Here is a 23,944-nt window from a genome sequence, read left to right on the forward strand (position 1 = left end):
TTATTAGCATGAATACCAAGTTGCTGATTGTTCAAGTTTTTAATGATGGATAGCTTATGTTCCTTTTTTTTTGGTTCCTCCATCACCTGGAACATTATTATTAATCTCATACTTGTATTTACGTGAATTTATATTTCTAAAAAAGTTTATTATCTCAACAAACCTTTTGTATTTAAAATACTTCTTTCTGTCATTCAAACCAATAATGGTATATAAAAGAAATTAAAGCTATTGACTCATCTGCAGAAGCAATTTTTCAAACTTCTATGACTAATGCTTCCTTGTATAAACAATGATGTATACATATATTACATCTGCAATGATAACATTCCAAGTGTTCTGCTGTTTTAGGCCCCAGAGAGTCCATATTTAATTGAAGGTAATTCTAAGTACTTATAAGTATTTAGAAGTCTAAAAATCACACATATCAGCTGCAGCACACTTGTGACTCTTTTGTTTCGTTGCAAAAGATTAAGTAAACAGTTATGATGATCCATCCAACGTGTAACCTAAAAATCAACTTTGTCGAAATTCAGACGTCTGTAAAACACAATAAAGGTATTAATTGAACCTAAATTCAACGTTTTCTTGAGTGACTACATTTTAACGCATAAGCTTTCGAAAACTAATGAAATAAATAGTTGTTTTGAAGTAAACTACTTATATGCGCTCTGACTAGTAAGTGGTAGGTATAGGTATATGGTAAAGGACGGAATGACGTTGGCGACACTGTGTCGCAAACAGCTGGGAAAAGTCGAACTTTCGCATGCATCGGCATAATCTAACTATAGAGACTATTGCTGTCCGAGCTGTAGCAACTAGCCAGAGCAACTCCTGTGCAAATACAGTTTGAACTTTAAAGTAATTTGTTTAACGCGCGACAACAATTGTATAAGAAGGTGGTTCGAGTGAAAAGTCGCTACTCATGATTCTGCGGACTATACGAAGAAAAGCCGAGTCTTTTCTGCCGCTGTCGCTAGTAAGTCCAATTTATTCGTAATACTTATCTTTTGTATATATAAGTATCAACTCTTAGCAAAAGCTCATGTATTTGCGTTGATGCACACGCTCGCGTCACGTGATTTGAAATTAGTTAGTATATTGTGGATGAAAGAGTTTTAAATAATTGTGATGATGCAAGGAAAAAACTTTTTTCATTGGCCTACTTATAACGTGTAGATAAACTTGTTTCCTGCATTACTATTCAATTTAAAATTTGATCCATGGATATGCTTTTTGGACTTTTGAAAAAATGTTTTAAGTATTATTTAATGATAAAGATAATAATAATAATAGAGGCAGACTTTAATACTAAAATGTTGATGCTTGATATCCAGTGGCTAAAATCTCAGAGGAAGCTCAGCACAACAGAACTAGCACAATTGACTCCCGAGGCTATTCTCAATGACCAGGTACGAGCAGCATGCATAAAACGACTGAAGCTTATCAGTCTGACGAAGAAATCAGGAAATGATGCGAGTCAAGCAGCTGTCCTGGTTCCTCTGTGTATGCATAATGGAAAATTGGGCCTTTTATATACTTTACGATCAAACAAAGTGAGTATGAATCGAGGACAAGTGTCTTTTCCAGGTGGTAAGAAAGACAATAATGATGCAACCTTGGAGGACACAGCATTGAGAGAAACATGGGAAGAATTACACATACCCAGGGATACGGTTGACGTATGGGGTAGTGGGAATTTGGTAGAAAGGAAACATGTAAGCGTGTTGCCAGTTTTGGGTTTCATTGGTGAAGTTGATCCCAAAAGCCTGCCTGTGAATACACACGAAGTGGAAGAAGCATTTGTTCAGCCACTGGAAAAACTCTGTGATCCGCAATTCTGTCGATATACACAATTTAGGGATAATTACACACTGCCAACGTACATTGGAGGAGATCACAAAATCTGGGGTCTGACAGCAGTAATAACGCACCTAGTCATGAGTGCTCTTGTGCCAGGCGTTTACAAGCATAAGATTGCATACTTGAAGCCCATCAGAGGAGAGAGCGAAAAATCATCAACTTCCAGCAAAGCTCAAAAATCTTGATTCCCGTAAATGACGACGGCGCGTATATATTTTTTGATTTCTTGAGAGTACCTCGATACGAAAATATTCAGTCTTTCAATTTGTTTAACAAGAACCAAATAATATATATTTTTCTATTTAATCTTGTACAAACTTGTGTTTGTCCAGAAAAATGTACAATTTGTATAAAACATTACACTTTGTATGTTTGTATATTTAAAAATCCATGATATCATTTGACGTTTTAAATGTTTAAAACTCGTGCGAGAGATATAATAAAACGAGTCGATAAGTTATTTTAAAGCAAAATACTGCCATTTCTTGAAAATCATAAATTATTTTACATACATAATATAATATACACAATGTTGAATTAGGGATCCCATAGTTTTCCGAATCATGTTCTATAACAATATAGTATATATAAAGAGTCGATAGCGCGCGCGCGCGTGCGTGGCTTTTGCAGTACCTCTTGAATGAGAGCTCTCAAAGTCTTGTATCTCACGCAGCAGCAACATTTTCTACATTGTTGTACAGCTTTTGGCTTGCTCTTTCGAGATAGAAAATGAGCCTTTTTACGCACGATAAACAGTGTGGAAAATACTGCAGGATAAAACAATGTTAACTAATCAGGATTGTCCTCTGGCTAGAAGTAGTTAAGTTTTGTCAGTACGTTATGTTGGTTATACAACGTTAAAAAGTTCATGGCAATAGTAAGAGTATGAAATTCGACGTTTGGTGTGCGCACGTATTTGGCAATTCGTTTGGTAGTCGGTGTGGTAATATAAGTAATAAGCCTATCAGCTGATCAACAGTTCTCGGGCAGCGGGCCGAACAGGTGGACCGCCGGGGTCTTGTCGGTCGGATCGCCGAGGAACGAGGCGTAGAGCTCCTGGTAGCGCGACAAGGTCAGTCCTCCGCGGCGCTTGTCGTCGTCCTGCGCGCGATTCGAGAGAAAGACGGCATTAGTTCACAGCATAGGTAATAGCAACAACAATAGCAACTCACGTTGAGTAATTTCTGATAAGCCGCATCGATGACGTCGATGCTGGCGATCGGAATTCTCGTGACAGCGTTGTACCGGTACTCCTCGACTCCGATCACTCCGTCGCCTGGGAACCGAGAAAAATCGCGTGCGTTATATGCGCTGCCAAAGCGTAACGACGCTCAACTCGTACCGTTCATGTCGACGATCTTGAAGTGGTTGTCGATGAACATCTTCATGGCCTGGGGAAAGTCGGCGTAAGTCTTGCCGACGCAGCTTTTCTGCACGGCGTCTTTGAACTCGTCGGTGGTGACGACGCCGTCCTGCGAAATTGTTCGTTGGGAATAAAAGTGAAAAAACGAAGGAATTAAGTCGTATATATGGAAAACACGGTCATGTAGACTGATGGGAAACCTTGTTGAAGTCGGCGATCTGGGCGATTTCCTCCCAGAGGGAGAGCATCACGTGTAGGTTCTCCTGGTGGCGGCTGGCGTTGAAGACGCCCTTGCCCTCGAGCACCGTCATCTTCAGGGCCATGCACTCGAAGTCATTCTGCTCGAGTACTCCGTTGCTGTCCGTGTCTATGGATAAGGTGCACGTGTTACATATACATATATACATATGTACTTGATCCGATCAATCAAGAAGCTCGAGCGACCGGTTTATTTCTAGCTTCTGACAGATCGACGCTCTCTCGACGTCGACGAGCGCATTAATCAAAGCCGCAAATTTACGCGGCATTACAGAGACGCGCGTCAATGTGTTTCCTTTTATTTATCACCGATCGAAGCCAGGAATCGTTTAGCGCTAAATCCGATTTGGCAATAGGCCGTGTCAGCTGCTACCACAGCAAGTAGTACAAGCGTTTACAACAATGAATGGCAAAGGTGCAGGCGACGATCTAGATCGGAGCAATGAATCAAGAGCTGCCCTTAACCCGCCCCGAGAGAGAGAGAGAGAGAGAGAGAGAGAGAGAGAGAGAGAGACTCGGGCACCGACGAAATGATTCGCGCGCCGAACACGGGGTAGCGATGCGCACTCTTTCTGACCGCGTTCGTTTCTGCATGACCCATTTTCCGATAGAGGCGGCCAGCCGAGCTTATTGGCATGATCGCGATCGGTCTCTCGAAAGGGTAGCGTATAAACCGTTACGCCCTATAATTACGACATCCTAATTTCGGACGGATCTATAGAAGCGCTCGCTCTCGAACTCTCTTCCCACGTCTAATTTTACGCCCCCGCGCGACCTTACACTTTGCGCGAAAAACGCCCGTGGCCCGTAGAAGCGGCAGTTGGCATCGGCCCGATCAATCCCGAAGAGCGGGAGTATAGCCATTGTCAGCACGCACGGCTATTGTTTTATTCGCGGCGCTCCGCGCGAAGAGCCGTGCCAACAGCTCTGCTTTTCGATCAAGTACACTTTGTCTAACATCGTTTTGATATTTATGCCGCCGAGAGGCTGCCAATGCTGGTATCGTTATTCGTAGCAGTATAGGTTCGCTTGTATACGCAAGGAAGGAGATCGCCGGGCCGATAAATTCTTATATATATATATATATATATACACACGAGTATATTGAAGGTCGCGAGTAGCAGACCGAACGCCTTAGTTCTCTTACCGTAGAGGTACTTGACGACAAAGTTGCAGCGGTTGTCCCAGCTGTAGGCCATCTCGACTCGCCGGCTCTCTGGACTCGTGCGACTGCTGCGAATTGACTGCCGATCGTTCTGCAACATAGAGAGAGAGTGTGAGAGTTTGAAGAGGGTTGAAGCGCGCGGAAGTGCAACCGAGCGTCGGCGCATTAAGATGCGTTTTGAGAGCCTTCCAAATCTCGCTCGGTCGCACCGAGCACGTGCTCGCCGGTAAACAAGCCTCGATCGATGGAGTGTGTGCGGGGAGGGGGGGGGGGGGGGCGAGAGCTGCTGCTCGGCGACTGCGGCTACCTTACTTGCTCTGACTGTCCGGACAGGCGATGCGACGGGGCCCTCGACGATCTCGCTCGGTCCGCGTGCAGGGGGCTGACTGACTCGGCGCTGGGACGATCAGCGACTCTACTCTGCTGCACTACTCGCTTAACACTGGGGGGCTAAGTTTAGATTCGGGAGAGCACGACGCTGCGGCACGCGCTCGCTCGCGTATATACCTCCCTCTTGCGCTATATGTTTCTCCGAAGCTCTATTATTCTAGCTGCCGCCGCCGCATAGCCCAGGTAACTCGCGGGCGCAAAAAATCGAGCGACGCGCGTATGATGCGTTTATAGCAGCGAGCGTACCCTCCCCCTCCCCCCCCGTCATGCTCCTATATCAGCGCGATTTTGATTGTGACGAGCGCGAGCTGCCCGGCCGGGCCGTCAGGGCGCAGCTTTCATAGTATTTTTATAGCTGCGAGGGAGCATGAGCGCTCCTATTATTTGGCCGCGGCCGAGCGATAGCCATTATATATTTTCATGTTGCAAGGTCCGGCGCATTTTTTCGGCCCGCCCGCATACGATGCACTCGTCGTTGCTGCATCGCTGCAGCCAGACGAGGAGCCGCTTTACCGCGCTCTGCTACGCGCTAAACGTCACTCGTCACTTGTCGCTTCGCTGCAGGCAGCTCGTTATACGCGAGCGAGCGGCGCTCTACTGCGCGCGCATTCGGATTTCAAATTTATTCGATTCGCAGCTAGTGCTTGATCGCTAATCGGGCCGTGAAAGCGAATTTAAGAGGAAACGCCTGTAGTCATCGCCGATTTGCCGGCAATTTTGCACGGCTTCCTTGAGAATCCGGGAAGCCTCGATTTCCGCATCGATCTGTTTCGATCACCCGCAGCAGCTCTCGGCGTTGCGAAAGACCGCACAATAACAAGAAGCGTAGAGCCTGTATACGGGCTAGGAACAATAAAGAGCTTTTTCGTGAAACGGGTCTCGCGCTCGGATAGGCCCAACCGAAAACGCCTCGCTCTCGGCTCTTTCTTTTACTCGAGAGAGCATTGTACTATATATTATAGTATTATAGTATTATAGTATTATAGACGGCCTCGAACGCGACCGCGAAACACGCCGAGAGACTATAGAGAGTTTTGTGTTTCGCTAAAATTCTAATTTCGATCCCAATTCACCTTGCAACTCTCTGTTCAACTCGATACTGGACTCTTTGTCTTCCTCCCCCGAGAGAGTGAGAGCCAGGATGGCGACGATGACGAGACGCTCTTAACCATCCGGCCAAGTCAAGCGCAAAGTAAGTAGGGTATTTTTGTACAGGTACGCGTCCACTCCCGGCTCAGCCAGTACATCTCTGATTTGCAACTAAGTATTGAGCTTTGATGCGCACTCGGACTGTTGCAGCTTCCTGCCCATGTTAGACACTGCAAAGAGATGAAGAAATTATTATTTATAATAGTAACAACAAAAGTATTTTCATGCAAGTTCAATAAAAATAATAAAGCTGGACAGGCTAGCTTTCGAATACAACTGCTAAAAATCGCCTTTCTACCGAGATAAATTTCCAAGTCCAAGACTAAACAAAAAGCCGGAAAGCGAAGCGGTCGAAGTAACAAAAATGCAACGTACTCGCAAAATTAACAATCAACGTCGAGACGTATTGCCATGGCGTAACTTTAAAATAAACTTTATGCTGCATTATACAAGTTTCATTGCGTGACACCATTTTTTCAAGTTCGCATTTTGTAATCTGATATATAGATGAATCGTGATTTATTAGTAGGACACGTGTTGGATGCTTTTGTAAAACATTACGGAATGCATTGCATTCTGATCTTATTTTAACATGCGTCATTAATTTCAAAAGTGTCCGCACTCGAATATACTATGTATACGCGATTTTTTTCATAACGAATTTAATGCGCTGTATTCGTACTATTATCAAAATAATCTTCGACAATTATTCGCGTCTCGAAATATCAAGCACGCATTTATTTTTCAATAGTTTCCATTGTATCGCGATTGAATGCCAAGCTACAAAGTAAAAGAGTTGGATTTTTTCCAAAAACTTTCATCAGATTGATTTTCTTTTATTTGCGGCTATTAATAGACGTCAAAATAATACTACAACTTTACGGTTAGTCGTTACTCTTTCTCTCTCTCTCTCTCTCTCTCTCTCTCTCTCTCTCTCAGATCTTTCGTCAATCGTCAAAGTTGTGTTTGCGGACCGGAAAAATTGTCTCGCCGATAATAAACAAAGAAAATGGCCAAAAAGTTATCTTCGGACTATCGTCGAGAGGAAAGCGAGGTGATGCACGCCGGCCCGCCCCTAGACCTCTCGTTTAAAAATGCCAATACGATCGACGGTAGGTGTTTACTTTTGCAATAAAATTTTCAGCTTATTTTATTAACGGCTCCAGTGGACCTGTGCCGTTATGCTTTTTATGACTTACGCGCGAACGATCCGTTTCGCTATATTATAGATTATTATCTCGCGTCAACGCTAATCGTTAAATTGACAAGAGTATATGCATAAATTATAAAACATTTATTCAATATATAAAAAGTAAGTTTTATATTACACCAAAAAATAAAACATACATAATTTTCAATTTTTACAAGAGAACTGGTCAAGCACACCGTGCAGTCAAGTCGCGTCGGTCGTCTCCCCAGCAAGAGCACGAATCATCTCTATCTCACGAGCTCTCTCTGGCTGAGCAACAACTCCCTGAAATCGGTCCAGCAACTCTGGGATCTGGCCAAGACGTTCCTCGAAAGTCCTATCGACTTGCGCTGGCTGGATCTTGCCTACAATCGAATCCGGGACCTCGACGACGAGCTGCTTCAATTCAAGAACCTAACTATTCTATATCTTCACGGCAACGACATATCCGACATGCGTATCGTTTCAAAACTTAAAATGCTACCAAATTTGCGGACCTTAACGCTCCATGGGAATCCTGTTGAGCAGACAAAGTCATACAGGAGATACGTGATTGCGCTTTTACCGCAGATTTCGAACCTGGACTTCTCACCAGTGATCGAGGCAGAGAGGAAAAGGGCATTGCCCACCGGATTTCATAAGATAATGCAGTCTGATTCATAGTTTTTCTTTTTTTCTTTTTATTATTATTAATATATACGCACACACGCATGTTCGTCACCACAGGATTTCGCGATTCACAAAATTGTCCACACGTTGTTTTTACCTTAATGCACAATATACTATGATTAAATTTATAACACCATGTATCAACTCTCATTTCTTTGTAGAAAAATTAGCCGTTACGCGGTTGTGTAGGCTCATTCTATCATTACATGTGATAATTTCATAAAATAGTCTTGCTAATTCGGAACAAAAAAAGTACAATATTTACATGGCTCCTTTTTTCGGCGCAAAATTTATCCCTCTCTGTTTCGCTCTCAGAACGGTTCAACAATATATACTCCAGTAAAATAATTACAAATTAATCCAGCATTCATTATTTAATTTGTTATTCGCACTTGTAAATTCTCCGAAAAGACTTGTCGTCTGGATGGCTGATTTATTAATGTCGTCGATGCTTGCTGCGATGCTTCGACTTCTCGGACTCCCGATCTCGCGATCGGCTCCTTGACCTGTAGCGGGTTCGTGAGCTCTTATGACTGCCGGATCTATGTCGCTGCGTCTTTTTTAGCTTCCGAGATCTGCTTGGGCTGCGCGAACGCGTCCGGCTACGCTTTTTCCTCTTGGAGTGCTTTAGAACGTCCTCACGCGTCGGCGACAACGATGTAGACTTTGAGTTGTTTCTGAAAATCAATCAGGTAGTACTACGTTAAAAATAGATCTAAAAGAATATATCAAGAAATAAAAGAAAGAAATGAAAAGAAGCAGTTACGGTAAAAAAAAAATAAATAAAAAAAACAGTATATCAAATAAAAAAAGATGCAATACTCACTTGGGCGATTTGACTCTTTCGGGCATAGCATGAGACCCGCTTCTGCTGATAAATCCGCCCCAAGCATTGTGATCTTTCGGCAATGGTGGACTTGGCGTGTGTCCATCCGCATCTCCTGCCCTCGCTTTGGTACGTGCCTCTTCGTATTGCTTCTTGAGTTCCTCGACGCGCTTCTCCAATTGCTCGGGCTTTACCTTGGGTCTATTGTACAACCTCAAAATACGCCTGCAAATATCTCTGATCGAAGCCTCTGTGACCTTGAAAAGTGAGAACCATGCCGGCGACGAAGGCAGAGGTAGCCGCAGTTGTCTGGCGCCAAGGTAGACGCATGCACACGCGACCGTTTCTGGTTCGTACCTTATGAAAACGTCGGAGCGCAGCGAGTCATTCATGTAATTCCAACACTGCTGCATTAAAGCCTTGTTCTTCTCATAACCGAGAACCTGTAGATACATGACGATGATCTTGTGAGGATGTTTAACGTGAACACAGAAGCCCAGTTCTTTAAGCACGCGCCTTTCCGCCTTGATCACCTGATTCTTGAGAGCTACATAATTCTGGTCAAGTATCACCGGCGTTATAGATCTGCAAAAAAAAAAGAAAACAAAAAGGGTCAGCTGTAGTCTTAATCAAGCACGGCTAGCACGCTTTTACAGAGTGAGTTTGGCATGACGCTCTCCTTGCTCTTAGTAGAGTTACTAGTTTTGTTTTGTCCACTCCATTACAAAACCTTAAAAAATTACAGTCATGAAATATTATTAGAATAGTATAAAATATCATGAATTAGAGAAAATTAGATTGAATTTGGGATTGCTTATACCCTCCGTTATTTTCCAGTGTTTAACACCAACTGTTTCACGCATAGTTTGTGGATATTTACCGTAGGCTCTCAGCAATTAATCTACAGAATTAAATAAGTAAGGTCTTATTCAACCCATGGGATCAATTGATAACTTCCTACTTAAAAAATCACTTCACTTATCGGCACTCATTCATACACCACAATGTATCATTTTTGATAACAAATAACGAAATAAATGTTAAACATCATAAAAGATAGACATTGTCTCATTCTTTCTCAATACCTGTTTTTCACTGATACAGATCTATAAATAGAAAATTTATAAATATTGTTTGCAATACTAGTAATACTCGAGCGTTAAACTGTTACACAATATTTATAAATTTGATGATAAAACATTATGAAATAATGCGCACGAATGATAAATAACCTGCAAGAAAAATGTTCACAACAGCGAGAAAATCTGGTCACACTACCAGTTACCGTAAAATTTCATATGTTATAAATTTTCTAGTTAGTAGATATGTTAGTGCCTAAACCTCTGTATACTAAAATGCAGTACAACAATTCTGAGTGAAGGTATAAAGTATCGCGCTTTTCACACAGAAATAAATCTGTACACATTCTAAGTCCTTTCAATCTCGTAGCTGCCAGTCGTGCTTTTGGAGCCTTCGACTAAAATCAAGCGAGTTGATCTTGAGTTGCTTGAGAGCTGCGTTTGTTGCTTACATGTTTATATGCTCTGTATACAATCTAGAGCGCCTATGCGGAACCCACCCTGTTGAAAATCATTAAAATATTTATAACTTTTCTTTGAATTTAAGAAAAAAGCCTAATGTAACTTTACAATATGTGAAAATACAAGTAATTTATAATATATAACTCTCAGCATTATATATTACAAACAACTACTTGCCAATAATGCATAATTTTTTGTCAGAATCAACAGTGTAAAATCAATTTTATAGACTTTTTTCTAGCAAAGTATAGGCTCCAACACTTACTTTTGATTTCCAACTTGTTTTATGTGGTTGAAGACGTTTATGACATCTCGTATGTGCCTTGGGGCTTCTTCGATTTTGCTGGCCAGGCATACGCAGGCCATCGCTGTTGTTTCCATATTATGCCTAACTAGAGATTTGCTGTAGTAGAAACGTTGAAATATAACCTGGCCCGTAGCCATCGCCACCTGCAAGGAGAACAAACGGACGTCTAGCACATGAAAGAACTCGACACATATGCGGAGAAGAAGTAGGAATAATCGGAATCGAGCGCATTTGGAGGTTAGGAACGTGTTCCCTCGCATTCTCAACTCACCTGAGGCAGCCTCAGCAGTATCCCCGCTGTTTGTATGAGCTCGCAGCCGAGTATCCTGAGGTCGATCTCGGTCTCATTGTCGAGGCCGTCGACGCTGGACGGCGTCGAGGTAAGCTTGTCGTCCGGTAGTAGACAGTTCTGGAGCGTCAGCAAAATTTTGCCGTACGGCTTTGGTGGGTAAACGGGCGTCGATGCGGCCGCGGCCTTGGACGCCGTCGTCGCCGCGCTCGTCGTGGAGTTCTCCTTCGTGCCCATCCTCGACTCTCCTCTGCTTTACCGAATAATGCACTGAACCTTCAACTGTCCGTGGTTTACGTAATTTCGAAACCTTGCTCCGCAATCACTCACAGATATTTTACCATTTGTGCAGCGTGCTCTTTCCTCTCAACTCTCACTAGGACTACAGCTCGTGATCAGCTTCCAAGCCTCTTAGCCATGACAGTACAATGGGAAGTGAAAAATGGCGCTGATGCCTGATGGCTGGGGTGAGTCGTGCGGGGTGGGAGAAGCCAATGGCAAGCTAGGTGTGTGTGTGGTGTGTTGTGTGTGTAGAACAGCGCCATCTGGATTCTGGAAAAAACAGCGATTGTAGCGACGCTGGTGGCGGTGATTATTGTGGCTGCATCGTGCACGGATCAAGGGGATTTTTAAACATGTCATTCAATTTTTTTAACACCTATCCCAAATAAATATTTTTATAAAACTTAATTGTTTTCTCAACAATAAATGTATATAGTTTTTCTTAACACGTGCATGAAAAAGAACGAATGGCTTCCCGCTACTCAAAAATACTCAAAGTGAATCAAATTTTGAAAAGGCGCCCTCGACTCCAACTCGTGCTCAAATCTCATCCTCGTTAGAAATAGCCCCCCCCCCCTAATGGCACAATATACTATTTCACCTTAATACGAAACCTGATCTTTATTCCAAAAAGACGCAATCTAATGTCTTGCGCCATATAGGGTTTACCTATACGGAATACTGGAGTCATTTAAATAACGCTATTTAGGAAACAAACTCGATGTCCTGATGTAGCTGACTCACCTTGCACAATTACTATGAATAATAAAATATCCGTTTCCGATACCAATCGACATTCCGGAGTTTCTTCATATGTACGCTCGATCCTCGATCAGCTTTATTTGCAAAGGCGACTTAAAAATTGGTATATATGAAAGCCAATCGTACGCCTTTGCGGTTTTCCTACAGTTCTACTGTACAATTACTCTGCAAAAAACAGCGTGCGAGGCCAAATCGTTCGTCCATACTATACACAAACCACAAAAGCAACAGGCCTCGTTATAGGTACCTCGGACTCAGCCTTAGCCTATTTACCTATAGTACTTGCATTACAGTATAGTTGTAGCATAATTTTCCATGCATAATTTCACATGCGCGACTCTCGCGTATTTTGTACAGCGGCCTGCCACATATCAACAGGTCAGCTCGTACTCGAGCTGCATCAGTTGCGCGTGTGCGATCGGTACACCTACATTTTCTTCTTCCTCTTCTTCTTCGAGCAGCAGCAGCGTCTTCGAGTCTCGCGGGCAGTGCGGCAGTCGGCACGCGCTCGGCCGCGCAGGAGCGATAAGATAACAACAATTAACATCGTACCTAATAACGTGCATATCGCCTGCTGAGGGAGAGAGAAATTTTATTTTTGACACCGCGCCTATCTCTCCTGGGAACATAAGCAACGCGTGCCTCTCTCGCTTGCGCTTTTCCCCGTAAAAAAAGAGGTACTTATAGAACGTTTTCGGAGCAGAGCTACAGCAGCGACATTCCATAGACAGATATACATATATATATATACACATACCTATACGTATACAGCTGTCCGTTGTTTCATATATACTCTCTCGCTGCTCTCGCGACTCGCGAGTGTATAGCAATCCAATGCTGTTATATATGTGCTTTAACGGTAAAGTGTGAAGTGATGCATCGCGTATTTTCGGAATCGCCCTCGCCAGCCTGACAGTCGCGCCAGAGGTAGGTTGGAGTAACGCGGAGTCGAGGGTCAACATGTCGCGACGGTCGAGTCGGGGCAGCGACGTCTTCAGGGAGCGAGACGAGGACGAGCAGTCGATCATCGATGTCTTCGAGTTCGACGACATCGCCGAGGACAGATGGTGAGTTGGGGCTGCTGCCCAAGATCCGCGACTGATGCTTTTACACAAGTAGTCTAGCTACTTTCGATTGGCATAGTTATTTCTACTTGTCACCACGTTTTTTTTGTTCTGATAACGTTACTTTGCTTCTTAGGTTGTGTTCCACGGGCACTTCGTCTAGGAGGAACAGTGTCGAAGCCAAGGTTCAGGATATAGATGGCTGGTTACATGCAGATGTACAGGAATCGGATGCTGCACAGTCTGACAGTAGTACGTTTGTTTTCTTGCAACTCATAGCGAGACATTTGCAAATTTGCTTAATGTTTAATTCTTTTAAGATTCACGGAGATCCATTGACACAAGGACCTTTACAAGAATCAAAAGGCGGTCTCACAATAGACTAAGTTTCGATTCTGTGGAACAGTCCGTTTCTCCAGAAACCAGATCGTTCTCTTTATCGAATGTTTGGAAAAATCAACCGATCCCTGAATCTGCAACGCGAGTAAGTTTTTTTGCATTTAAAACTGAGTACTTTGAGTCAGATTTTCATTAATCATTGTTATTTAGAATGTTAACAATAACAATAACAAGGAACTGAAGGAGAGGAGGGACAGTATACCAATGATGTTACGGCCAAAAACGAACCAAGTTCTTGCTGCTCTCCTATCAGAAAGTCCCTCTTCGATTAGTAGTCAAACCAGTATGGAAGCTTTCATGAATATGGCTTCCTCAAAAGAGGGTATCAGTTCTTTAATCAGTGATATGAGTGACCCAGATGTCAGTCACTTCCTAATGAACATATCTCAACCATCACTTTTGTATTCCTCTTTGATATCTGATGGTAAAGGAGATGAAAGTGTTCATGCCGCAGCAGCAGCTTTTGACAGTTTTATAGATTCTCAGATTTTAACTGACTCAATGATGGAGGCAAGTATGTTCAAAGAAGCTCAGGACAGTACTATGATTGCCGATTTCTTGAAGCAAAATGATTGCACTGTTCTTGAGGATGAAACATATTGCAAAAGTCCTAGTGCTTTGGATTTGAATGACAAAACCTTTGTTAATGAGAATATAGGGGATAAGACATATATTAATATAACTGATAAGGATCAAAAGAGTTCCAATAGCACTTTTGTAACTGCTAGTGAAAATTCAAAGACAAATGATACATTTACAAGCTTTCCCTCGCCAATAAGCGAATTCAAAGGTAACAGTACAAAGATTCTGTCACCCTTGAACTCAACAAAAATAATGGAAGCTTCCCCTAATCCACTTAATTCTACAAGAAATCTTTCTTTTGACCATGATATACCTGTATTGCTTCAAAAGAAAGATCTTGTGTCAACGACCATTACTTTAGATAGCGAAAATAAGACTGATCTTACATTCGAACTAAAAGCGAAATCGACGTCTCCGATAAAAGAACGACTGAACGAGACGTTTCAAACTTCCAATTTTGCTGCAAAACCGATTCCTCGGCTGAGTGTAAGTGTAAATCTTAATACTTTATTGCAACATTGTATATTAATAAAATCTGGATTAATCGTATTTTTGTTTGCTATATTACAGGGATCATCTGGTAATGGTGATCCATTAGATTCAACATTTAGCGCAGTTCCAAATCTTCGAGCCGAATTACTACAGGAAGTTCGGAGAAGTAGCAATAAATTCGACGCCACCTTTAACACACCTTTGCCAAATACTGAGAAGAAATTTGATACCACTTACGAGCATCCAAACTCAGCTGAAAATAAATTTGACGCTACTTACGAACGCCCGAAGCCAGCTGAACCAGTTATTAATGATGATGAGGAGGAGGTAGAAGATCTTGATGCCACATATGTACAGATGCCACTAGCGCATCAACCTGAATCTCAAACTGTTAACAAACCAGTCGACGTGACTTACGATTCTGCCCACTTCAACGCGAAGTTGAGTAATGCGGCTGGACCGCGACGCATAAGGTATGTTAATTAAATTCCTTGAAAATCATCGCTAATATTAATCATATAGAGAAATATTAATATTTGTTTCTAGCTATGCAAAACAGAATCCTGCAGAATCTCAAATGCATTCACAAGATCCGAACCGGTTCAATACTTTTAGAAAAGATAGCAAGATCGGTAGTCGTTTATCAAAAGCATCGCAGCCACTAGAGAACAATTCGAATAAACCGGTAACAGCGGCGCCTTTGCAGCCCCACGTACCCAGTGCAAAGAGTAATGAAAATCTCTATCAACAAAGATTTAACACTTTCTCGAAGAAATCGAGTTTATTAAAGAATCACGTTCGAAATGAAATGAATGAGGAAGAAAACAGACAAGACAGCACATTCATAAAGCCGTTGGAAAAGCTACCCGTACGGCAAATACAGGCACCTCGTCAATTATCAAAACTGCCACAAATGTTTCAAAAGTCAAATCCGAATCTCGGCTCGAACTTAAAGCCATCCGGTATATTAACTTTAGAAGCTGACGTTACTTTTAATAAAGGATCCCAACCGAATATTTCAAGTAATTCTCATGCGTTAAGCAGATTCAAGTCGGAACGTCTATTGCCGATGAAGCATAATGCAGATTTCGGATCAGGCAATGGTACTAGTCGTTCAATGGAAAGCATTGAAAGCACAGCAAGCGCACATAGTGCCCCCGATCTTGACGATAGGCTTAGTATTTGTTCCGATAGCAGCAGAGCATCGTATACAGTAAAGCCCAGGAATCTCGAAGCACTCAAAAAACTGGCGAGTATGGAAGAACAAGGAAGATTAGGTGGTTCTACGCCTAAGGTCAAAGGGCGTCAAATCCTTGAAAATACGTGGATAGAAGGAAAAGATTTGCCGTCACCCATCCTTAAGAATGGAGCTGGAAGAACTTATACAGAAAGTACAGATAGTAGAAGCACATCACCGACAGATAGTGCAGAGTTCAATGCAAAAACTAGTTCACCACTAACAATAAGTCCGGCTATTTCGGATCAAGCAATAAATACAATAGGTTTGTAGTTGTATATGTCTCTCTTTTCGAGTTATAAATATGTTTTTGAAATGTTTTCTTTGTAGGTAACGATGATGGTGGAATTGAAGCAGCAAAAGAAAATATTCAGGTGACAGAAAATGTTAGATCTAAGCAAATTAAGGTGAATCGACAATTGATTTCTATTATAAAAAAACTTAATTTGTATTTGGACATTGGACGTTCTAACAGATCTTGACTTTATTTAGGTACCCAATTCAGTTTCTACCGGGACAAATGCTACGAAACTACGAAGACCAAGTAATTGGGCAGGTGCACCAAATAAAGTAGGTAACGGTGCATCAAGTGGAATTCCCAGACCGGCCTCTCGAATTCCCGGACCAAAGTTTACGAGATCAAATTTAAAATGATTCGACAACAATGACTGAATTATAAAGAAATTTAAAAGATGAGATACCAGTTACGTCGATCAAGCAGTACAAATTCAGCAGACTATGGTGGTAATTGATGAAAAATTTGGAAACCCAAATAACTATTTTTCTAATTGAAGAGTTGTAAATAGGTGAAACAAAGTGCGATAAAAAACTTATATTTTGTAATCCACAGCGGTTTGTGGTCGGTGCGTGATCTTGGTATTTTGTATCTCTTATTTTTAAATGTTAATACTGTTTGCCATTATTGAAAAGGAAAACCTACTATCTTTTTTACGAATAATCAGACTGCCATTTATCACTCTGATAATGGAGTGCTTGTATAAAAATAACAAATTAACTCGATAATTTGATTTATCACTAAAGCATACGGTATTTATAATCACCAAAAATTGTTACTTATTGTTACATTATTCTTTCTTTATTATAACAGAATCAAATTTAAAAACTGTAAGTATAGTTCTATTTCATTTGTTTAGAATTCACGATTGTATTCAATACCATTTTTCAAAGCCCAGTCTCTTAGTTTTTTAGTCGCTTATTAACGAATATTCTTTTTATATATTTTTTTTTTGTTATTCGTGTTTATCATCACAAGGGATAGATAGTACATAAAGACTGTAGGTAAATATTTTTGACATTGGAAACCAATGCTTTAAATTAAATATACATTGTAATTAAATAACGCTGTACACAAATATGTAAACAAATTAAGGATCCTGACTGAAATCTAGGTATATTTAAGAAAATTTGATGCATTTCAATTTCTTTTTTTTTTAATTTTCAGACTAAAATATAATTTTTTTAAGTGGACTTCAGAATAATGATTTTTTATTTAAACTGAAAACAGGATAAATTAATTATGAGCACAACACACAACTATATGTGAAATTTATTTATTATTTTTAATTTAATAGCCAACATTGCTCATCATAACGACTAAACCTTGTAAATTTTAAGCTCTGCAATGTTAGTAATATCAGAGTAAAACGTCGTATAACACACATTGGAACGATGCGAATCGTCTTCATTTCAAGAACATTACTATGCTCGAAGAATTACATATTTACAATATTACATTTATATAGAAAATTGTTTATGTCAAATGATTGTAAATAATTTTATAAAATTTTTACTTGCTGCATAATTTTGTAACTCAAGTGCCTTTAAGAAATATGTGGCTCGTGAACAAAAAATACGTGTTCAAATTATATCAGCTTGCAAAGCGTATGTAACTGTTTCATGTATTGGAAACATCTGTGTATAAAAGAATGGAAACGCTTACATTGTAATCCCTGTTGTTTTTAATAATTTGTTTTTTGAGATTATATTGTATAACAATAAAAATTAAATTAAATTTTAAATTATAATCGTTCTGCATTTCATCCTACTTCCAAAATTATAAACGTAAGAATTGGTTCTAGTAAAACAAGCTGAATGATTGTGAAAAAAAAGTTTATTATTCCAAAAACAGAGTGCCTAATGTCTTCAGATTATCGATACGTAACACAAGAAAAACTACTGCAAAATATTTCATTAATTCCTGTCATCTGTAACTTTTTGTTGGACTAGACACATGGAATGCCATATTTCTTTTCGTTTGCTGTATTGCTTGTGGATTATGGTATATGATCAAGTAATGCGCAATTAAATAAGATGTCTCAATATACATGCGATGAAATCATTATTACGAAAAAATCTTGATACACAATATTTTTCGTTTGTTTGAAAGACATGAATACATCGATTGCTTATTAAAAATAGACAAATGCATTTTGAATCTGTGATAAAGTTAGTGGGATGCTGCTTTATTCTGTTGACAATTAGCTAACGTGTTTAAGTTGCCATTTTGTAACAACATACATACATACATAACTCATGTAGCAGTCAATCCTTTTCTTATTTCAAACCTTTTCTCACAATTCTGACTTTCATTCTATTAAAATTATTACGCGGGTGTAACTAGCCGCCTCTCACATCGTTCAATATACAATATCCGTGCTCAAAGATCAGTTCTAAAGTTAATTAAGTACGATTCTTCAAGATCTTCGAATTTATCCTATAAAAAATGCTGCTTGATGTCTCGCTTTCTACAAATAATACTGTAATGTGGTCGCACTACATCAGTAATGCGGCAATTCGCTTTATCCATTTTTTACTTTATATTTTGAATTGAACACATAAAGACCATTCTTTTATGTATAACATACAATAGACAAATTCATTTGTCATTATGAAAATTGACCGGTAGTTTCTGTAAAGCTTAATCGTGGCTTCAAAGTTCAAATTTTAAGCAAACCTCTGTTTACGTCATCAAAGAGCATTGCACAATTTTATGTCTCATTTATAAATATAAACCAATTGACCTTACATTATAGCCTGACAATAACCTAGATGATTATCTGATGCGTAAAATCTAAATTCGTCAAGTAATAAAATAGTTTTTTTATGATGAAGTATTTTAAAACAAAACCAAGCTTTCTTGACTATTTTGTATGTTTTTTTTTATTTTAATTTTTTTTTTTTATGTAAAAATATAATTGACCAATAAAATGATAAAAATCATTATCTACATTATTCCGCATAAAAAACCTACATTAAAAATAAAATTATAGGCATCGATTTTTCCTACTCTTTTTCTTAATGATTTACAGTTTTACGATATGAACAATTTACGCGCAAAAACCATTTGATTTATCTTTATAGATTCGTGAGACAAACATTGTTCGTAAAACCGTGACAAAGATATAATGAGATTTATCACGGAATCTCCTACATCCAAACGCGATACGTCGACTGTACATAATATTTTTTTACAATTCTACAGGGCCTTCGTTTGGCCCGTTCATTTGTCGTTTTCGATTAGATCGACAGCTGATATGGCATTTGCACAATTTGCAACTGTACAACTTTTAAAGCTGAGCAAATCGTTTAAAAATGATTGTCTGTCGCGTGTCGCGTTCAGTTATATGGACTCATGCCTTACATCTCTTTGAAGCGTATTATTCGCATGCTAGTTTACTGTCGAAACTACTGAGAGCTATAGCAAACGCTTGAAGCGCGCACAGAGGAAATCGATAATCCATTGTAAACACATCTTCTGCTACGCGGCCGAACTGCATAACAACGTAATCCACTGAAACATTTCAACGCGTTCCATTATTAATAATTTTAAACGAGGTTTCTTGGAATCTTAATATTAAGTAAAGCATTGAAACTCACCGTCGGTATCGTGAACTACTTGAAAGTTTTTAACTGAAGCCTGTGTGACGCGACCATGGAAATTGAGGACATACGATTGCGTGTCATCATTCCATACTGGTGTTTTATTATGCAATTCTATGAGATTATCCATATTTTTCGACTTGTAACATTCTAAAATTAAAACCATTTTGTATTACTTTGAGCTTTAAATCAGTACAAGGCCAAATGGATAATAGTCAAATAGTTACCTAATAAAGTTTCAGATTCATCTCGAGGACATATCTCGACTCGTTTTTGATCCGGTGTCATGCCTGGAATGATAACAGTCATTTTACGTGGCCCTTTAAATCCCAAAACGTTTGTATCGTATATCACAGCAGCGAGCTCCTGTCTGGGATGAGAACGGCGCTCTTCTCGTTTATCATCTTTCAATTGAGAGTAACCGTTGTCGTATATAGTGAACTGAGTCCCCAACAAATTTGATCTCAATTTGCCGACGAAGGCCTCGCCGCCTCGAGATAGATCAGTTGGATCAGTAGATATTAAGTAGTTACTAGTCTTACTTCTTTTCCTCTTACGCCCAGCTAAGAGGAATACCTTTAACAATATCAAAAAGCGATGATTGACAAATGTTTTTGAAAAGTCTAAACCATTAACATAACATAGCGCATTTTTTGAGCATGTGGTTACCTTTTTGCCATAGTCCCGTTCTAAATGAAGGAAATATGTTGGGTAAAATCCACGATCCATTCCTTTTCTATCTCTTGTTATACGGCATTTGTAATGCATTTTCTTATTAGCTGGTTGTAACACAAACTGTTCAATGTTTCCCTCAACATTTCCTTCCAACTCTGGACTCGAAGAATGATTATCTCTGTTATAGACTGTCATAGGTCCATCTGATGGTGCCACTCTAAGAGGAGATGCACATGCAAGTGTTTCTGTTGGGGATAGAAGCTCCACTGGAGAAGATTCTTCATCTGCTCCATCGTAAAAAACACCTTCACTACTAACATCTGTGAGGAAATGCAGAGAATAAATATAATACAAACACAAGCTCATCATTAGCCCTTAGATACATATTGAATAAGCAAATGACAGCTAATACCTGTAGTTCCATCAGTCTCCATAGTCCTATTTCCAGGTAGTGTACTTGTATCTGGGTTACCTGGAAAGATACTGTATCGTAAAGGTCCATCGTAACCTGCAACTAATGCTCAAATAACTATTTGCCAGCAGTGTATTGCGAAAGAAAAAAAAAGTTGGGATAATATGTGTGCCACTGAGCCAATTAAGCAGTCTCATACCATGTGAATCATTTTGCCATGCTGTACGACCAGTAAGTCCAGCACTGGATACGTTGGAAGCCTGCACCATTCCACCAGCTCCGGTCTGTCTCTTCTGCTTCATTTTTTGAGCAATCAGCTGCCTCTGGAATAAAAAATGCACATGAATATTTCATACTGTCTGAATAATTGCCTCCGGACTGAGTTGACAACCAAACTTTAATGTTCTTCTGAATTATTGACCAGGTCTATTTACAATTGCAATTCGTTCGACGCGAAAGAAAGCATCAAAATGTTTAGCAGTTGATTAGCGTGTCAAATTGGAGCAATCGACCGATTGAAAATGCGCTCGTCTCTCAACTGCATAGAACATTGGCACGGAGATTATTATTCTATACTGTGCATAATGTGTAAACATACTCATATATCTCAGCCCGCAGCGAGAAAAATAATCGCGTCGCCCGCGGAAGTAGGTTTGCGTGTAGGTAGCGGGCGTAGGGGAGTAGCGTGTATCTCGAATAATCGACTGTTCGAGGTGCATTAGTCAGAGTGCAGTCGCAGTGAAAGGAAAGGTTATAGCAGCGCATCGCGCATAGCATAGGGGGTTGGAGGAGGTCGTGTCGCGTGCGCGCCCGCTTATGGAGCTGTGCCTTATACCTATACAGCCTGCACGCGCGGCTACGCGAACTTTCCTCTCTACTCTTTCTCTCATCTCTCTGGCGCGGTTTTCCGCGAAAATCTGCCTCACCTGTTGCTCGAGCTTCTGCTGTCTCAGGTCCAGCGACGTCATCCTCGCGAATATCGTAGAAGCCAGTAGCGTGAACCGCACAAGACGCGCACGCGAGTGTGTGGCGTTCCGTCGTCGCCTCGGGAGACGGCCCGTTGCCCGTTGCTGCGATTCTCTCGTATACGCTGGGACGACTGCTGGCTGCGAGTGAGTTTGTTTACGCTTTACGTCAAATACACGTACTGCATAGCCGTTATCCCCGCGAGCTGCGCGCGCGCGCGCGCGCCGATGCCTAGGCAACCGTCGCTCGCACCTCACCCCCTACTACCGGCCGCCAGCTAGCGATCTAGCATATACATACATATATATAATATACTCGGCTTTGCGATGCATTATACAATGGAGAAGTGGGGATTTTTGCTGGAACTCTTAGGGATGTTTCGGCCTGGAGCGCGCGCGACTGTAAATTCAAATTTTTGGAGAAAAATAGATAACTCGTTTATTTGGTTATTTTTCGTCTAACCGATGCTTATACATATAGAACAGTCTTTATATTGTACATTCTTATTTTAGGCAGATAGAAGCTGCAAATTTCATAATCTAGGTCATAACGTTTAGGCACCTTTGGCACTTGTATCGGAAACTCTGTCATCTTCTGAGACCGATTCCTCGACCATCGCGTCTCTCAGTAACGCTGTAGGATTTCTCTTCATCAGTTGTACTTCAGCCTTGACAGACAAATAAAGACCAGTGAGTTCAGATAACGCAGATCTCCTAGCTTGTCCAGTATCTTTTCTAGGTGCTGGAGGTTTCCTTTTGAAGGGTTTCTTTTCAGATAGGTGTTGTGCGATCATATGGTTTTGCAATTTCTGTTTTGTAGATAGGCATCTGTTGCATATGTCACAAATGAACTTTTGACCGTTGTGTTTTCTGCGAATGTGCTGATCTAGATTCCTTTTGAAGTAGTAAAGACGAGTGCATTTTTCATATGGACACGGTATAGCTGGTCTATCTTCTGAATGAACTTCAGCGTGAAGCCTCAAACAAGCCTTAGTTAGAAACTCCTTTCCACATTCTGGACATGGATACTCTGAAATAAATTTTATTTTTCTGTTAAGAGGCAATGTGTAATTTAAAAAAGAAGCAACAAATTTTAGGGCTAACAGTCGCTTACTATTAATGTGTTCTTTTCTTTTGTGCTTTATCATAAGTGCCCATTTTGTAAAAGTTTTTGGGCAGTTTTCAATGGGACATTCGTAAATTTTATTATGAATTTCCTGGTGTTTTTTGAGCTTTGTGTGGCTTAGATATTCTTTTTCGCAGATACCACATTTATACTTAGACTCGTGTTTGTGAGCTGCCATGTGCTCTTCATAACGATTTTTCTTTCTAAAATATACGTTGCATTCCATGCAGTGCAGTTCTCGTTCAGTATTGTGGGCTCGGTTGTAGTGGCGTTTCAAGTTACTTAATGTACTGATTTTAACGGAGCATACGCAACAGCTGCAATTTAAACCTTTTTTGAGAATTGATAGTTCTTGTAATACAATCGTAAAATCAATTCAACGTGCTTACCTGTAAGTTTTTGCAATTTCACTGTGAGATTGTGCATGACGTTTCAAGTGTGATGGATTACTGTATGCCTTGTCGCATCCTTCTTGTTTACACTTGTATGGCCTCTAGAAAAGTAATCGTAAAGCTAGGTAAGTATCAATTATTGCGACGGAATCTTAGAAACTGATGAAGTCAAAATGGGCGCGTACGTGCCTTGTTTTGATGAACCATCAAATGTTGTTCGAGGCGAGAAGGTCTGGAAAATGCAGCAGTACACCCAGGATATTCGCACTTGTGCGGTTTTTTGTTTGTTTCCGCGATCTCTTCGGGCTCCGGTTCATAGTTCGAATCGGATTCCATCGTGAAAGCCACTTTTCTTGGTTATAACTTCTTAGGTATTATTGTCGTTCATTGGTCACTTGAAAAATCTGTAAAACTGGTTCAAGTGTCTATGGCCTGTGACTGGCGATCCGGATTGCAAGCGAGTCAGCGAACAAATTATATTCTAAATCTACTATCAAAACACGTGTTTTGACTTTTCCCTGCGGTACGGATATAGATTATAGAATAGGTATCTATATAATATGCTCTGTAGAGAATTTAGTTATAGGGAATGCAGTAGCGTGCAGCCCTGCAGACCCGCGTTCGCAAGTTTTCTTCCTTATCGGCTC

General features: G+C 40.5%; 6 protein-coding genes across 19 annotated transcripts; 3 read left to right on the forward strand and 3 right to left on the reverse strand.

Annotated features, from left to right (window-relative positions):
* Positions 1-310: 310 nt before the first annotated feature.
* LOC100122556 (nucleoside diphosphate-linked moiety X motif 8) lies at positions 311-2,323 on the forward strand. Of its 2 annotated transcripts, XM_008208227.4 has the most exons (3): positions 328-979; positions 1,338-1,506; positions 1,591-2,323. In XM_008208227.4, the coding sequence occupies exons 1-3, from the start codon at positions 926-928 to the stop codon at positions 2,046-2,048; spliced, it is 681 nt and encodes a 226-aa protein (XP_008206449.1). In that variant the 5' UTR covers positions 328-925; the 3' UTR covers positions 2,049-2,323. The 2 variants fall into 2 exon arrangements, with proteins under 2 accessions (XP_031783413.1, XP_008206449.1); XM_031927553.2 differs by having other exon boundaries at positions 311-979; positions 1,338-2,323.
* LOC100122569 (sarcoplasmic calcium-binding protein 1) lies at positions 2,128-12,922 on the reverse strand. Of its 7 annotated transcripts, XM_032598381.1 has the most exons (8): positions 10,992-11,422; positions 10,679-10,863; positions 6,113-6,358; positions 4,632-4,740; positions 3,427-3,593; positions 3,206-3,335; positions 3,036-3,139; positions 2,128-2,964 (listed from the first exon to the last, which is right to left on the reverse strand). In XM_032598381.1, exons 4-8 carry the CDS (start codon positions 4,681-4,683, stop codon positions 2,836-2,838), a joined length of 582 nt encoding a protein of 193 aa, XP_032454272.1. In that variant the 5' UTR covers positions 4,684-4,740; positions 6,113-6,358; positions 10,679-10,863; positions 10,992-11,422; the 3' UTR covers positions 2,128-2,835. The 7 variants fall into 7 exon arrangements, with proteins under 7 accessions (XP_032454272.1, XP_031783419.1, XP_001607410.1 ...); XM_031927559.2 differs by lacking the exons at positions 10,679-10,863; positions 10,992-11,422 and adding an exon at positions 7,536-7,680; XM_001607360.6 differs by lacking the exons at positions 6,113-6,358; positions 10,679-10,863; positions 10,992-11,422 and adding an exon at positions 4,962-5,360.
* On the forward strand, positions 6,426-8,284 carry LOC100122582 (leucine-rich repeat-containing protein 51). Its single transcript, XM_001606145.5, has 2 exons — positions 6,426-7,300; positions 7,559-8,284. The coding sequence occupies exons 1-2, from the start codon at positions 7,198-7,200 to the stop codon at positions 8,038-8,040; spliced, it is 585 nt and encodes a 194-aa protein (XP_001606195.1). The 5' UTR covers positions 6,426-7,197; the 3' UTR covers positions 8,041-8,284.
* LOC100677978 lies at positions 12,380-17,406 on the forward strand. The gene is made up of 8 exons (XM_003426306.5): positions 12,380-13,120; positions 13,254-13,369; positions 13,438-13,601; positions 13,667-14,584; positions 14,669-15,063; positions 15,137-16,092; positions 16,158-16,234; positions 16,320-17,406. Exons 1-8 carry the CDS (start codon positions 13,014-13,016, stop codon positions 16,479-16,481), a joined length of 2,895 nt encoding a protein of 964 aa, XP_003426354.1. The 5' UTR covers positions 12,380-13,013; the 3' UTR covers positions 16,482-17,406.
* Positions 17,407-17,940: 534 nt separating this feature from the next.
* Positions 17,941-22,007, reverse strand: LOC100122617 (protein king tubby 1). Of its 7 annotated transcripts, none has more exons than XM_008208233.4 (7): positions 21,741-22,007; positions 21,014-21,137; positions 20,815-20,916; positions 20,397-20,722; positions 19,955-20,303; positions 19,725-19,877; positions 17,941-19,638 (listed from the first exon to the last, which is right to left on the reverse strand). In XM_008208233.4, the coding sequence occupies exons 1-7, from the start codon at positions 21,780-21,782 to the stop codon at positions 19,505-19,507; spliced, it is 1,230 nt and encodes a 409-aa protein (XP_008206455.1). In that variant the 5' UTR covers positions 21,783-22,007; the 3' UTR covers positions 17,941-19,504. The 7 variants fall into 7 exon arrangements, with proteins under 7 accessions (XP_008206455.1, XP_008206456.1, XP_001606230.2 ...); XM_008208234.4 differs by having other exon boundaries at positions 20,815-20,910; positions 21,741-21,994; XM_001606180.5 differs by having other exon boundaries at positions 20,815-20,874; positions 21,741-21,972.
* A 185-nt stretch (positions 22,008-22,192) lies between these two features.
* Positions 22,193-23,864, reverse strand: LOC100679520 (zinc finger protein 888). The gene is made up of 4 exons (XM_003426350.5): positions 23,487-23,864; positions 23,295-23,398; positions 22,894-23,222; positions 22,193-22,809 (listed from the first exon to the last, which is right to left on the reverse strand). Exons 1-4 carry the CDS (start codon positions 23,631-23,633, stop codon positions 22,334-22,336), a joined length of 1,056 nt encoding a protein of 351 aa, XP_003426398.1. The 5' UTR covers positions 23,634-23,864; the 3' UTR covers positions 22,193-22,333.
* Positions 23,865-23,944: the final 80 nt, after the last annotated feature.

Source organism: Nasonia vitripennis, chromosome 3 (assembly GCF_009193385.2).
Source record: "Nasonia vitripennis strain AsymCx chromosome 3, Nvit_psr_1.1, whole genome shotgun sequence".
Lineage (NCBI taxonomy): Eukaryota > Metazoa > Arthropoda > Insecta > Hymenoptera > Pteromalidae > Nasonia > Nasonia vitripennis.